The sequence below is a fragment of the Anarhichas minor genome, unplaced genomic scaffold, assembly GCF_050575085.1.
Source record: "Anarhichas minor isolate MPS153535 unplaced genomic scaffold, ASM5057508v1 ptg000058l, whole genome shotgun sequence".
Lineage (NCBI taxonomy): Eukaryota > Metazoa > Chordata > Actinopteri > Perciformes > Anarhichadidae > Anarhichas > Anarhichas minor.
In genome coordinates this window covers 10,976,934-10,990,778 of record NW_027466504.1, presented here as the reverse complement: position 1 = coordinate 10,990,778, position 13,845 = coordinate 10,976,934, and the positions used below count along the sequence as shown (strand labels likewise).

The following is a 13,845-nucleotide window of genomic DNA, read 5'->3' as shown; positions in this document are numbered from 1 at the left end:
TTGCTGAAGAAGACATGCTATTTCAGCCAGGAGGAAACAACCTTTATGGAATCGGCACCCTGTAGTCCCAAGGGCCTCTGTGATTTCTTTAGGGTACATTTGTTATTCAGCTGCCATTATTGGTGCGGTTGACACACAGCTGGAGGGCAGCCACAATCTCTGTGGATGAGAGGAGTCAGAGGACCCGCTGATGCTATTATGTGTCAACATTGGGAACCAGTTAGCTGCCGAGGCAAACGGCTCCAGTGGGAGAAAAAAAATGGCATCTTCTGTCTTCCTTTCTGGCCAGACTTACTTAACTGATTTCCATTCTTAGATGTTCCCATTTTAGTTCTGCTGACAAATGAAAACAAGATAAAAAAAATATATGACTAAAGTTCTGGAAGTATCCATGACTAGTCCCTTCTCTGATGCGCTGCTATTAATATTAAAAGACACCTCTGAAATAGCAGGGAAATGGCACTTCAGAGGTGCTTTTCAGCTTCACAATAGTTCATACAGAATGTGTTGTGGAAAATACGTAAAGATGATAAACTCTGCTCAGCTCATAGACATCAAATATATGTAGTCATTGACTAAACTGGGGTCCCCTCCAATTGAAACACACATCACTTTTGACCTTTAGACATTCACAGCTATATCGTTTAATAAACCATGATATTATGCATTGAACAAATGCACTGGGTGTAAAAGGCAAACTAGCTGTTTCTTTTCCATAGGCATATTTATACAATATTGAAGCATTATCCCTAATTACACTGAAAATCTGTCCACCTTTCTTGACATATAAATCCTCCTGCTTTTGGTGTCTTAGTCAAAGTTCACCTCTCCTGTCATAAATGTCTGTGCTGCATATCTTTTGCCCAATTTGCCAAAAGGGATTTGGAGTAATTGGTCACCCCAATGTTGACGAGGGGAAAACATAGCACCATGCTTCTCCAAGTCCCGAGTCTGACATTCACCACTCGAAAACAAGTGATTGCTTCCTCTGAATATTTATAACCAATTATTTTTGGTGAGTTGTGGGGTGTGAAGACTTGGCATGGAAGAGATTTCGCGAATCAGGCCATTTTGAGGTTATTGTGACGGCACTCTGAGAGCGTTAGATAACTGACATGGCAATTGTCAGTGTTGTTCCTTCATGCGCTCATGATTATAATCGGTTTGGTCAAAGGCCACGTGGCTATTTGCCTTTTGTCATCCAATTAGTGGACATTCTCGCAGCATTTTCACAGCTGGATACCAAACTCAGATCTGATTAATTATAGTGTGATAATAAAGTATAAAGCATGACTGATGATGTTTCGACCTGTGATGGCTTTCGTCAGACGTCAGAACTCCTGAGAACAGCACAGTGCAGATTTTGTTTCTCCTGGTACCCTTTTCATTTATTCATGTTTATCATTCCGCATCTAATAAATATGCCTGTGCCGTCTTTATATGAAACATGAAGGGAGCCGACTGTGAGTCGTGATGTTCTCTAAACATCACCCACTGCAGCGATTGAGGTTTTTTATGCCAAGAAAATAGGACTGTTGTGCACTACCACAACCTCAAATGCCCAATTCCGTATTTCATTTTGGTTATTCCTTGTGTACATTAATAAAACCCAATCCATACTATAATTTAGAACATGTAATCAGCACTCCCTTCACTGCAGCAAAATGAAAGAATTGTGTTTGCAGTAGCTAAGCAGAGCAGTTACAGAGTTAGAGGGTAATGTTTGTGCCCAAGGCCTCCTGCATTCCCATAGTCCCAGTTTGTGTGTCAGGATATAAATAGATTTGCTCCACCACCAGAAAGCGGTGCTATAGGTTAGATGCCAGCAGTTGCCTCAGTCCAGAAGAACCCACCCACCCTCTGTCCCTTGTGACCCCTGAGTCTCTGGACCACTAGCATATGAGCCGAAGTCGCAACAATGGACTTGTTGTAAAACCTGACTGATAAAATGTCTAGCATCACACATTTTGCTGCAGTGTGTGTTACTCTTGGGCTTGCACAAGAGCATCAAGCTGAAACACATGCATTATTTGTACACTTATAGAGCTAAAGGCACATGCAGGTTCCTTTAAACATCGCTTTAGATTCAGTGTAATGATGTATTTCTCAACGTGGGGCTGAACTCTTTTTATCGTCACAGCTCCGGCTCAGGTAGTTTCCTGTGTGCATATGAATGATGCAAAAAGATCAAATAGCAATATTAATGACAAGGACCTGTGGGTGCATTTCAGTTCGGTGGTGTGTAGAAATGGGTCTTCGGGGGATAGTCCTGTTCTGCTCTGATACCATCATGACTGACAACCTGGCTGCGTCTGCTGACAGTTGTGCTGTATGTACGCGTTTGTGTGTAGCAACAAATGAAAGGCGAATAAAGGAGAGAAAAAGGTTGGGGCGTTAGAAGATGTGAAGTCCTTAAGTGTAGGTGTGTGTGGACCGACCCTCTTACTAATACAGTAAATGCGCTGTTATTTTGCTTTTGCATTGTTTTCATTATTTTCTCATTATTTCCAAACAATAATGTATTATGTTATTCTTTTGTATGCATTGTAAATGTGATGGTCGTCTATTTGAGGGCCAGCTGATTTATTTATACGATGTTTTTGATGAAGCTTACTTTATTTTGTACAGAAGCAGGGCTGTGGGAAGTTAATCGTTTGTTTTCTATATAGAAAGGTGCAGTTTCATGGTGACCACTGACCATTGTACCGTGTCCCTGCTTCAAATGCTACTGCTTAAATATCCTACAAGTGGAGCTCATGTGATTTATTTGCAGTGCACAAATCAAATGAGGTTTGGGTTTTGAGCCTGTTCTCTTATATGTTTTTCTAAAATTGAACTTGCAGAAATGCACAATGCATAATACAAATTCAAGCAGATTGTCATCAGACAATTGCTTTTCAGTGCAGATTCTGAATATGGCGGATTTCCTGACATCCTCAGTAGTTATTTGCTGTAACTGTAAGCCCCTAGCTTATTGTTTTCTCATAACATGCATCCAATAAATACTTTGCCAGGAGCTGCCTTCTCCTCATCTTCATTCTGGTAGTTCAACTTGATAACATGAATGTCGGCTGTTGAATAAAACAAGTGTTGTATTTACTTTTAGCACCCTCAGAATTTCCAATAAAATTCACTCTCCTCAGAGAGACATATTCTGCTCACGGCAATAAAACACAATATATTCTGTGGTACTGTGACGAATGCTGAGGTGGAAAGGAATCAGACAATTCAGACTGAATACGCCTACTTTCTAAATTTCTTCCATTTTTTTACATGTATTTTTGTGTGCCGGATATTAATACCAAAGCCACGAATATACACTGCACATTTTAGAGTTGTTGTTGTCTTTACAGCTTCTCATCATGAATCACTGTCCTTCAACAGCTAACTATGTTCCCTCCTTTATGAAATGCCCCATATATCGAGTCTGATGAGCAAACAATTGCTTCTTATGCTCAATTAAGAAAGCATTTCCTGTTCATCACTAGCTGGGATATCAGTGAGCCTCTTGTTCACCTCCAACTTTAATTACTGCTCTTCTATGATGGAGACAATGATGGAGTCCACATAGTGTTAAAGTAACCCAAGACTACCCAAGAGCCAACAGATAATCATAATCATTGCCATTTGCTCTGCTCTTTTTTCCAATTCACCCAGGTGGTTTTGTGTGCAGAAAAACGTAATGATTGTCCACAACTCTTACCCTAATTGTTCACTTTTATGCTAAATACATGTTATAAAGTCACACGTGTTGCTGCAGGGAGACAGCTTAGCACAAAACTCATGACCTACCACTGGATCAGCTGGTTTCGATTGGCATTGAGCATATGTACAGTAGTCGTAGTTCTGAATAATACACCAGAGGAAAAACGAAATCAGAGCAAAAAAGTCAGATTAAAGCAACACTTTATTTAAGACACTGATATTTTACAGTTCACGGATTCACTTCTTATGCTAAATTTGACTGAAAACGTCGGTGCTTCATGGCAATCCTACAATACTCACCGGTGCACATGACTCTACAACAACTGGAGAGATATGTACAGAAATCTGTGATCCCAAATTCTTTCAATGTGTTACTTTTGATAGTATCAATAAATAATGTCAGTGTGCTCCCATTTGGAATCCTTGACACAATGTTTTACTCCCTGAACAGAACTACTTCACCTGACAGCCCTCACCCTCAAGACAAACGGCATGTGCATGACAAACAACAACAACACAATAACGCTGAAGGGTAAAAGCCTTGACATCAATCTATTTAATGTATCTACAAAACAGTGAAACATCTTACAGTAAATGAGAAACCCCACCTTAGCAAAATTCAAGTTCTGTTTTTTTCTCAGCAGACAATATGAACGGTTTCAATGCATCACAGTTTACACGAAGGCCCAGTTGGTGGGAAAAAAACGACTGAAACCCCACTGATCTATAAAACACTAAATTAAAGATCAGTGAGTAACTCAGATGATGACACACTCATCATAGCTAATTTCGCAAGCGGTCATGCTACCGTGCCACAGTTTACCGATTCAAATAAACTCGTCACTAAACTAACAGAGCCAGCAGAGCAGCAAGGAGTAATGCTGCGCTCTGGTCAGGCCTTGAATCTCACTAACAAACGGCATAAAAAACATTACATTCAAGACTTCATAAAAGGCTGTGACCGTGTCATGATTTTTCAATGTAGCAGAGAGAGATGAGGTCAGAACTTCAGCTCCACACAGAGACTGAGACATACTTAAAATGCATAACAAATGCACGTCTTTCTATTAAATGTACTAAAAGGTATATATGACTAATAAGTCTGCGTTGCAGCAGTACACAGCTACACTGTACGTGTGGGTGTCTATTTACGCCAAACAGAATATTACAGGATGGATAATGGCATGAAATGAAGTACTTTGTCACATAATTCTTCCTCCAGATACACATGTTGTTTTTTTAAATACACAGAGGAGTGCAATGTCAATTTCATACAAAATTGTAATAGTGTATATCCACTGGTTTGAATTCCAATCATGGACAGTTCCCTCCTTGGTTGAGGAGCAGATCAAAGACTGATGTGGTAGATGTGATAGAACTGTTTTCTAGTACAGAATTACTTTTCTATCAATTAAAAACCTTCCTCAAGTCCAAAAAAATATACATTTCTACATTCAAATTATGTAAATACAATAAAATAGTTTCTGTCTGACAGCTCGCTCTTTTCTAGCTTCGAGCAATCATCGAGCCTTTACAGATCATCCACATCAAAAGTACCAATAGCTTTTGATTATTTCTATCATTTGATTTTTTTCCGTTTTTTGTTTTTACAGATAAAATCTTTAGAACCATGTCCCTTTTCTTTCTGAGAAATCCCAAACAGTGTTTTCTGTATTACTGCCTGGCTCCATGTGCAAACTGAGCTCTCTTTACGGTAGAATGCAACGGGCCAGCCAGCAAGCTGTGCTTCCCTTTTTAAGCTATAGGCTAACCTCTATTTCAGTCAAGCACACATTAAGACATTAAGTCAGACAAATCAATAAATTATAGTGCGTATCATCTCACAATGACAACTTTGAAATAGGACTGCAACAATTTGAGAAAATGCCCATACTTGCAGACAAATACTATCCCTCACAATGAAATGTGTGAAACCATGATGTCCAAAAAGAATAGTTAACACCCCCATAAAGATGAGCCAGAAATGCTACAAAACATAAACTGTTAAATTGTGTTTCTTCTTGGCAGTTATGTTAAAAAAAGCCTGTTGTTTGCAAACTTTATATTCACACTTACAGGATATCTTCTTCTGAGCTCAGACTACTTGTAGTTCATACAATATACTGTCTCTTCTCTCAGACGCTTTGCTCAGGATTGACTGCATGTGTGACACACATGATGCAATGGAATAACAGGCCCCTGAATCTTCAGCCAATCCAACTGAAAATAATCCAGTAAAGCATGTCAGAATTTACGCACTAATAAAATTTGATCAGTTTGCAACAAACACTGCCAGAAAACATCGTCTCAAAGTTCCATGTAAAACTAGAATAACTGCCTCGTGGTTGTATGCCTCTACCAACCAGTTTACATCCATGTCCGTCCAAAATGTCCTCACTTTATCCTATATATATTCTGGAGTTATGGCCAAAAACACGTTTTGTAAGGTTACAGCGACTTTTGACCAATAAATTCGAATCAGTTCATCCTTGAGTCCAAGTGGACGATTGTGCCAAAATTGAAGAAATTCCCCTCAAGGCGTTCCTGTGATATCACATCCACAAGAATAGGGAGGACGGCAGGAAGGAAGGAAGGGCGGAAGAACGGACGGATAGAGGGACAACCCGAAGACATAATGCTTCTGGCTTCCAGTTGAGTTGTTCTTACGTTTTGGCTACACTTTGGCTCATCTTTAACAGGAGTGATTATTCTAGATGGCACTATACTGTACATCTTAAAACACTCACCGGAATATGTCAATTCCACATACCTATCTCTAATTATAAGATGCACACATGTTTATGCTTTATTTTGTGACAGACTACAGAGATTTGTCCTATATTTCAGCAAGATTTAAGAGACCAATTATTTTGTAAAATGTTCCTAAATATGCAATAAATAGCGCGGCTCATAAAGGAGCTTGTCTCCTGTGAGTCATAAATACAGCAGAAGGCTTTTCTTTTATCATTGTCTATGTCTTTATAGTCACTGTTAATCCCTTATTAATGTGCATACATTTAATCTCTCCTGCATAGCACTATATTGTCAGTATTTTGGTGCGATGAAGGAGATTATTTGCTTGAGCTGTATAGTTATACTACTAACGTTTGCAGAATGCCTACAGCTGAGACTCATGATCTACTCATTCTGTCTACTTCTAGTCTGGTGTGCATTACCCCCTACTTTCATACTGTCATCCTTCGGTGTTTACTGAATCATGGGATCATCATTGGGAGAGGACAGTTGAGTCGGGACACTGATAAACGACTGGATCTTGCCCTCGGAGTAAACCGTGGCTCTGTTCGACACAGTAGTGAAGGACAGGTGGTCATGCTCCAAAATGGCGAGGCGGTCCTGCGGCTTCTCCTTCTTCAGGTAGAACATCTTCCTCAGCTGCTTCAGTTGCTGCAGCTCGCAGAAGGTCTCCAGCACCACCAGCATGACGATCAGACCCAGGATCAGGTAGACTGACGAGACAAACACACAGAGGGATGAGTAACTAGCTGCAGTGAGTAGGATCATTCCATTTCACATCAAAAACAAACAATAGCCACACATTTTCAACGCTGACAATAAATTACCTTAGTATTTCTTTTTTAAAGGACTTAATACTGTTTATACTTTTTATTGTCTTTTTGTATAATATATATTATTATATATAATAATATTTGTCATATATATATATATATATATATATATATATATATTATTTTCTTTTTTCTTTTGTAAATATCTTTTATTGCTTTTCACAGTTTTTATCCCACCAGGGAAGATGATACACAATATACATAAATTACAGATGAAATTCAAATCCTCATTTTCCAACCTACAAAAACATATTTTATGATTTCTGTAAAACTCAAGTATTAATATATTTTTTCACAAAAAACTGTTGTTTGTATGCACAGACAGAAGAGGGCAGTGGCTCGCTAACCATGATAAGAACAGAGTGTGTGTGCTTTGTTGAATGATGAGATGAAGTGAGAAACAGACAAATTCACTGTTTACACATAAATGTTTGTTAATCGGTGCCTGCAGTAAAATCTTTCCCTGATTGGCTTTCACTAGCAAACCATCTTTGTCAGTATCTATGAACAATCCCCCTGAAACTCCCGAGCAACTCACGGTATTTCTAGACCGGTGTATGAACTATATGAACCGTAATAAAACTACTGCATAAGCACTACTGTCATTTATTCACTGATATAAATAGGACTACTACAGCACTATAAGTGGCATGTTAACAAGTCTGTTGTTTCTGAATTAGCAACTATTTAAAATACACTTGAGATCCCTGTTGTTTGGATTCACTAAGAAGGCAGAACATACTCTATGTACACAAAATAGTGCTGCACTTCAAATGCAAAAGCACAAAAGCAGTGACTGCTTATCACCAAAGGCACTGGCAAAAATTAAAAGATTCAGCAAACGGCATGAGTTGTTCATCATTTGTCGCAAACTGTTGCAAACAACCGAATGTTATTGCAGATTGCAAATGTCACTTACGACACTGACATGTAATTCTTCACATAGGACGTTGCTCAAATGTGTCTGTTGTTATTTGAGCTAACGAATACATTGTGTCACAGCCTTCCCTCCTCCTACAGACTGACACTCTGCTCCTATTGAATGACGTCTCTCTGGCTGGTGCGTAACAAACACCCACACATGCAGGCGACAGTTCACTTGAGCAGCGTTCAACGTTTATGCCCACCCACAGCTTGTCAAGAGTGCATCGGATCAAATGAAATTAGGCTTTTTCTTTTTTCTAATTCTCGTCACTATTAGCCCCGACAGTGGCGCTGACAGGAAGCTGCACGATCAACCAGGAAATGCAATCAATGCCTTGCTGATCTCCATTAGGCCATGGCTCAATGTTTCTTCCACACTGCACTGTGCTGTGTTGCCTGACTGCTTATGTAAAACAGGCTGGAAAAAGCAATGAATATGTCAACATTTTTGCTTTATCAGCAGCATCCAGCAAGTTAAAAACATAGTGTGGAATCGGGTGGAAAAGGCCACAGCTATTGCAAGTGAACCCTTTTTAAAGAGCGACGCATTGTTTAGAAGTTTGCAGTGAAAAGTTCTCTTGCAGAATATATGCTTCCTGTTCCATTACACTCTGTGTGAGTAGGACAGGCTAATTATTACCCCTAATTATATGTGCACTGTTTCATTTCTATTTGTTTTGTTTTGTTTCTTGTTTTGTTTTGTAACAGAAGCCTATTTTAATATCGAAGCAATATAATTACTACTGTATCTGTCAGGTAAAACTATAAATCACATGTCATTTTGTCTATAACCCAAAGCTGTAAAGTGCAATCAGTCAAACTGAGATAAAGCCACGATAATAATAAAAGCTGGATCTGAAACAGGAACCTGTGCGTCAGGATTAAGGTTTCAGGATCAACCACGTATATCTGATTCCCGTCTGTGTGTTTGTCATTTTAAAGCAAGCGTTCACCATATTGCACACTAAATAAGACATTTCTTCCTTATGTTTTAACAATATGTTGTCGTACAGGTAAAACAATTGACCCAGCTGATTGTGTCACACCCAGGTAGTACAAAGTTCACCATCATAAAACATGTCATATGAGATCTTCTCATATAAGTTCATAACTTATTCTGAGATATTGGAACTATTTAACTTGAGCAAATTTACATTACACTACATGTTACAGTTATAGTGCACACATTATAAATCATCTTTAGGGGTTTGTTTCATAAACAATGCCACAGCTGTGTGCCAGTCGTCTCATCCGTAACATGTTTTTTTGCTCACAGCACATATTATATTAAAATGATATGCTGTTTAAAATGATTCATACAGTACCATTACAAACACCTCAATGAGAATGACAGTGGACAGCAGGCGGAATCAATTTGAGACGTTACCGCTGCCCCCGCTTGGCCACGAAAATAAGAAGAATCGTCGGCACTCACCAGTGATGCCAACTTTGTAGAGCTCCCTGAACCTCTGATTGGACGCCTCTCCGGGTACGTAGTCACCCAGGCCGATGGTGCTGAGGGAAATGAAGCAGAAGTAGAAGGACTCCAGGAAGTTCCAGTTCTCCTCCAGCGCTGAGAAGATGGCGGCGGGGATGAGAAAGAAGCAAGAGACGGCCACCGTGGCGAGCACAGTGGCGTGAACGATGGCCACCAGTGGCTTGGACAGGCCCCAGCGCCTGTGGATGTACATGACCGGCCTCCGCGTGCTGAACACCATGATCCTTTGCACCACCGCAGTGAGGAAGAGGAGGGTGAAGGGGATGCCAATCACTGAGTAGATGATGCAGAAGGCCTTCCCGCCATCCGACAGTGGTGCTGTGTGACCGTATCCTGTAGAAAAAACAAACGGGACAGAAAATCAATATATGTAAACGTTCGCCCAACGGGTTTTGGAATTCAGCCCGTTTCTGGTTTATTTCAACTTATCTAAACTTAATTTAATACAGGGCAGGTTCATGAGCATACGTGCTCTTTTAAAGCAACAACCTGTTATCTTTTTTACTGAGAAATAAAATAACAGGCAGTGTCACTAACTGAGTATAAGAGTCAATAACAGAGGAACAGACAGTAAAACATGTACAGGCTCAATTAAAGCAATTACTGGCAGGTAGAGGATGAGTTTTGATGTCATGTTAATGTGAAAAAAGGGTTTGCAGTAAAAACCTAACATGCTCTCATGAAGTGTACCAAACAAGAGTGTTAAATATACCATGGGTCACTAACACGGGTGTGTGAAGAAATTGCAGTAGGTGATGTGTTGTTAAAAATATTAAACAATCAACTTTCAGCTTCCGCTTGGTATTCATTCAATACAACTGCTTCTGTTTTCACGCTGGTTCCCTTCCTCTTTTTCTCTGATGAGAATTAAAGGTAGTTTCAACGTGTCTAATTCAGTATCGTGTACTAGTATTTCTGTCTGAACTTCTGAGTAACAAAAGCAGCAGGTGTTTGATATATAGTTGGTGAGACAAAATGAGGAACAAACTCATTTAGAAAATACCATAGCGTAAATGCAAAAGGTTTGAGACGAAGAAAGCACAATTAATCAGAAAGAGTCAGAGCTCCATGTGATCAACTACATGTCAGTCAAGTCCAGGCTTGAATAGGAAAGCTTTTATGCAGCCAGGCAGGAACTGCTGTTCATGGTATCGGCTGCCATGTGGTCAGGCTGCAGTTCTTCAGGTATCCTCACAGATCATCTGCAAGCTAAACTAGCAATACGATGATGTTGACATAGACAATGTCTCATGTTTGTGTACTGTAATGTTTTGCAAGAGGGCTGTTCACATACAGCAATGTTTATCAAATTGGATCCTACCGACTGCAAGGCGATGTTTATTGTGGCAACACACATGCGAGATGTAAACACGCATGTCTGAAGCGTCTGTATCTAAATAACCAGAGCAACAAATACAAACAGACCTGATTGACCTACCGGGATAAGTAATTAAGTTACAATTACCATGACCCATGTTTAGTTCCCTCAACCGGCCTAGTTACATTCAGTCGGCCAAAGGTTTGTGTTCCTAGTAGTGGCTCAGGTACCTTACAGGGCAGACAAACAGGGGCCCGCTTAAGGCATAGACTTAAACATAGTCTTGTCTTATTGTGGGCACCTGATCGGCTGCAGCATCACCTGTAATACTCTCATCAACGCTTACCTGTGGTGGACAGCACGGTGCTCGCAAAAAACAGGGCAGAAGTGAAGTCCCAGTTCCAGTTAGCCGAGGCGTTGTTGAGGATGGAAACCCCATAATTACTGGCATCCAGGGCTTTCTTCAGGAACCGCTCCAGTCGCTCCTCCGATAGACATTCATTCTCCTGGAGGAACTGTTTCTTAATGGCCCTCAGCTCCTGGCGCAGGAGGTCTTCATAAGGCAGCTCAACCGAGGAAAAGACAACAGCGCCGAATACGAGATAAAGGATGTACCCCAAGACTAGAGACACAAAACACCACGTCGATTTGTGACTCTGTATCAACCGCACACACGAATTGCTGGCTAGAGACGGAAGCATTTTCAAGAGGTATCCCCTCGGTGTTACGCTCCGGGTTGATATAAATCAATAGCCTTCTAAACTAATGGTATTAATGTAATCGCCCCGCGCGTTGTATGAGCGCAATGTAGCCTAAAGAGGGATGTTGTTACAGACAAAGCTCAATGAGATCTCTTCCCCCCTCCGCGAAACCTGCGGTGGCACTTGAGGCTTTCAGGTGCAGTCGGAAATATCCATGTTGTTGGATGAGAACTAGCCTATTTTGGCTTGAGATGCTGAGATTCCCCCACGTGATAGGCTCTTATGGTTGTGGTCGTCATGGGTGGATAAAAGATCATTTAAATTTATAGAAGCACGTGGAACGGGTGCAACCCTCGTTTACGCTCCTTTCTCTCTAATGCTATCTTAGGCTGCAAAATAAAAAACATTTGAGTCTGATTTTTTAAATGATACAACTCAACAACTTCTACCATTTACACCCTATATATATTTATTTCAGAAAAATAAACACAAAGTCAAAGGTTCCTACATGTAGTTTTCGTGTTTCCGAGCTTAAAAGGGCACCTGAAGGCAGCAAGTGATGTGGCGACAAAGGCCGTGTGACGTAAGAGTTTCCTCTTCTCTCCTCCCAGGTCGCTGAGGCCCGGTTGTGTTTTGACATCTTTCAGTTTCAATTCAAAGCCAATCGAAAACGCCAGACAGCTATCGCACTGTCTCCTCGCCCATTGTTTTTGTAACTTAACATAGTGACAAGGAAGAGTGAACATGACACGCCCAACATGACATACAAAGAACATCAGCAGGTTGAGTGCTGTTGCATGTGGGGTGTGGAGGAGAGACAGGTTTGGCTTAGAATAGCCTTTCCTTGAAATAAGCTTTTAGAATAATCAATGAAATAGGACTACAAATCTAGCAGCATATGTGTGTCCGTATTGACATTTAACTAAGGGGCCGAGTCCACCAGAGCGGTTTTTCCCCCTGAGGGCAGTGTATTTTTATCTTTATTTTTTAAACATTATTTTCAATTATTTTCGCGTTTTTATCTGGTTGCCGAAAGTTGAAAAATGTTCAACTTTTGTTAAAACGCTGCGCGTCCAATCACAGTGGAGTAGGGCCGGGACAAACACCGAATGTGTACCATGTTGTGGCCTTATCATAGACTGTATATAAGAAGGGCCTTATTGTGTATGTTATGCTATTGCTTTTACTTTGGACTTCATTGTGCCCTCATGTCTGGAGCATTGGAAGCCAAACGAATTTCCCCATGTGGGATAATAAAATTGATGTGAATATGAACAATCCCTCCAACATCTTATTAGTCGCATTGATATGCAGCCTGTCGTCTCTCCCAACGTGCTTCATCCAGAGCAAGTACTCTTCCTTGTGTAGACCGCAGTGAACTCAGCATGCACACATCTCCGTGGTCAACTCAGCAGACACTTGAATTGTAGTGCGACTATATGCTGAAATTATCGGTAAACGCATTCAAACGGAACAGATCGGGAGCGAGCGAAGGATTTTGCAAAGTTAGCGGAGGGATTAACGTGAGACAACATCCGGCTTTCAAAATAAGATGTCAACTAAACGGGAACGATTTAAGTGATACAACATCCGGTTTCCATAATAAGATGTCAACTAAGCGTAGGCCTATATACAAATTTCATTATGTGGAAATAAGATGAAATTAATTATATTTACAATGTAAAGTAAATATGTCTGATTTTCAGTATGGTTGGAGTCAACGATGTCCTGAACACATATCTATCAGTCACTGTATGGAATTATTGAGAAAATATTATTTATAACACTTCAAATATTCAGAAATGTACCTGTTTCTCAGTACAAATGTATGATTTTACATTGAACCATCTAATTGGTACAGTAAAAATGTCTGATTTTCAGTATGGGTGGAGTCAACAATACCCTGGACACATATACATCAGTCACTGTCTGGAATTATTGAGAAAATAATTCAGTTATTAGATGATTTGAAGTTAGCTCATGAATGAGATTTTGAAGGGCTTTAATTTTGAAATGCTACATCAGAATGTCCTGATTCTGTCTGAGTGACACCTTGAGGTGGTCTGCTATTAACCTGAAGTGAAATGATTTTGTAACTATGCACCATTTCCT

General features: G+C 40.2%; 1 protein-coding gene across 1 annotated transcript; it reads right to left on the bottom strand.

Annotated features, from left to right (window-relative positions):
• Nucleotides 1-3,889: 3,889 nt before the first annotated feature.
• kcnk1b (potassium channel, subfamily K, member 1b) lies at nucleotides 3,890-11,889 on the bottom strand. The gene is made up of 3 exons (XM_076077173.1): nucleotides 11,379-11,889; nucleotides 9,652-10,047; nucleotides 3,890-7,172 (listed from the first exon to the last, which is right to left on the bottom strand). Exons 1-3 carry the CDS (start codon nucleotides 11,731-11,733, stop codon nucleotides 6,913-6,915), a joined length of 1,011 nt encoding a protein of 336 aa, XP_075933288.1. The 5' UTR covers nucleotides 11,734-11,889; the 3' UTR covers nucleotides 3,890-6,912.
• Between the last annotated feature and the right edge of the window lie 1,956 nt (nucleotides 11,890-13,845).

Coding starts and splice junctions, on each gene's coding strand:
- kcnk1b (XM_076077173.1), bottom strand. CDS start 11,733: ATGCTTCCGTCTCTAGCCAGCAATTCGTGTGTGCGGTTGATACAGAGT. Junction 10,048..11,378: donor CACCGTGCTGTCCACCACAG/GTAAGCGTTGAT, acceptor TTTTTTCTACAG/GATACGGTCACACAGCACCA. Junction 7,173..9,651: donor CTACAAAGTTGGCATCACTG/GTGAGTGCCGAC, acceptor TTGTCTCGTCAG/TCTACCTGATCCTGGGTCTG.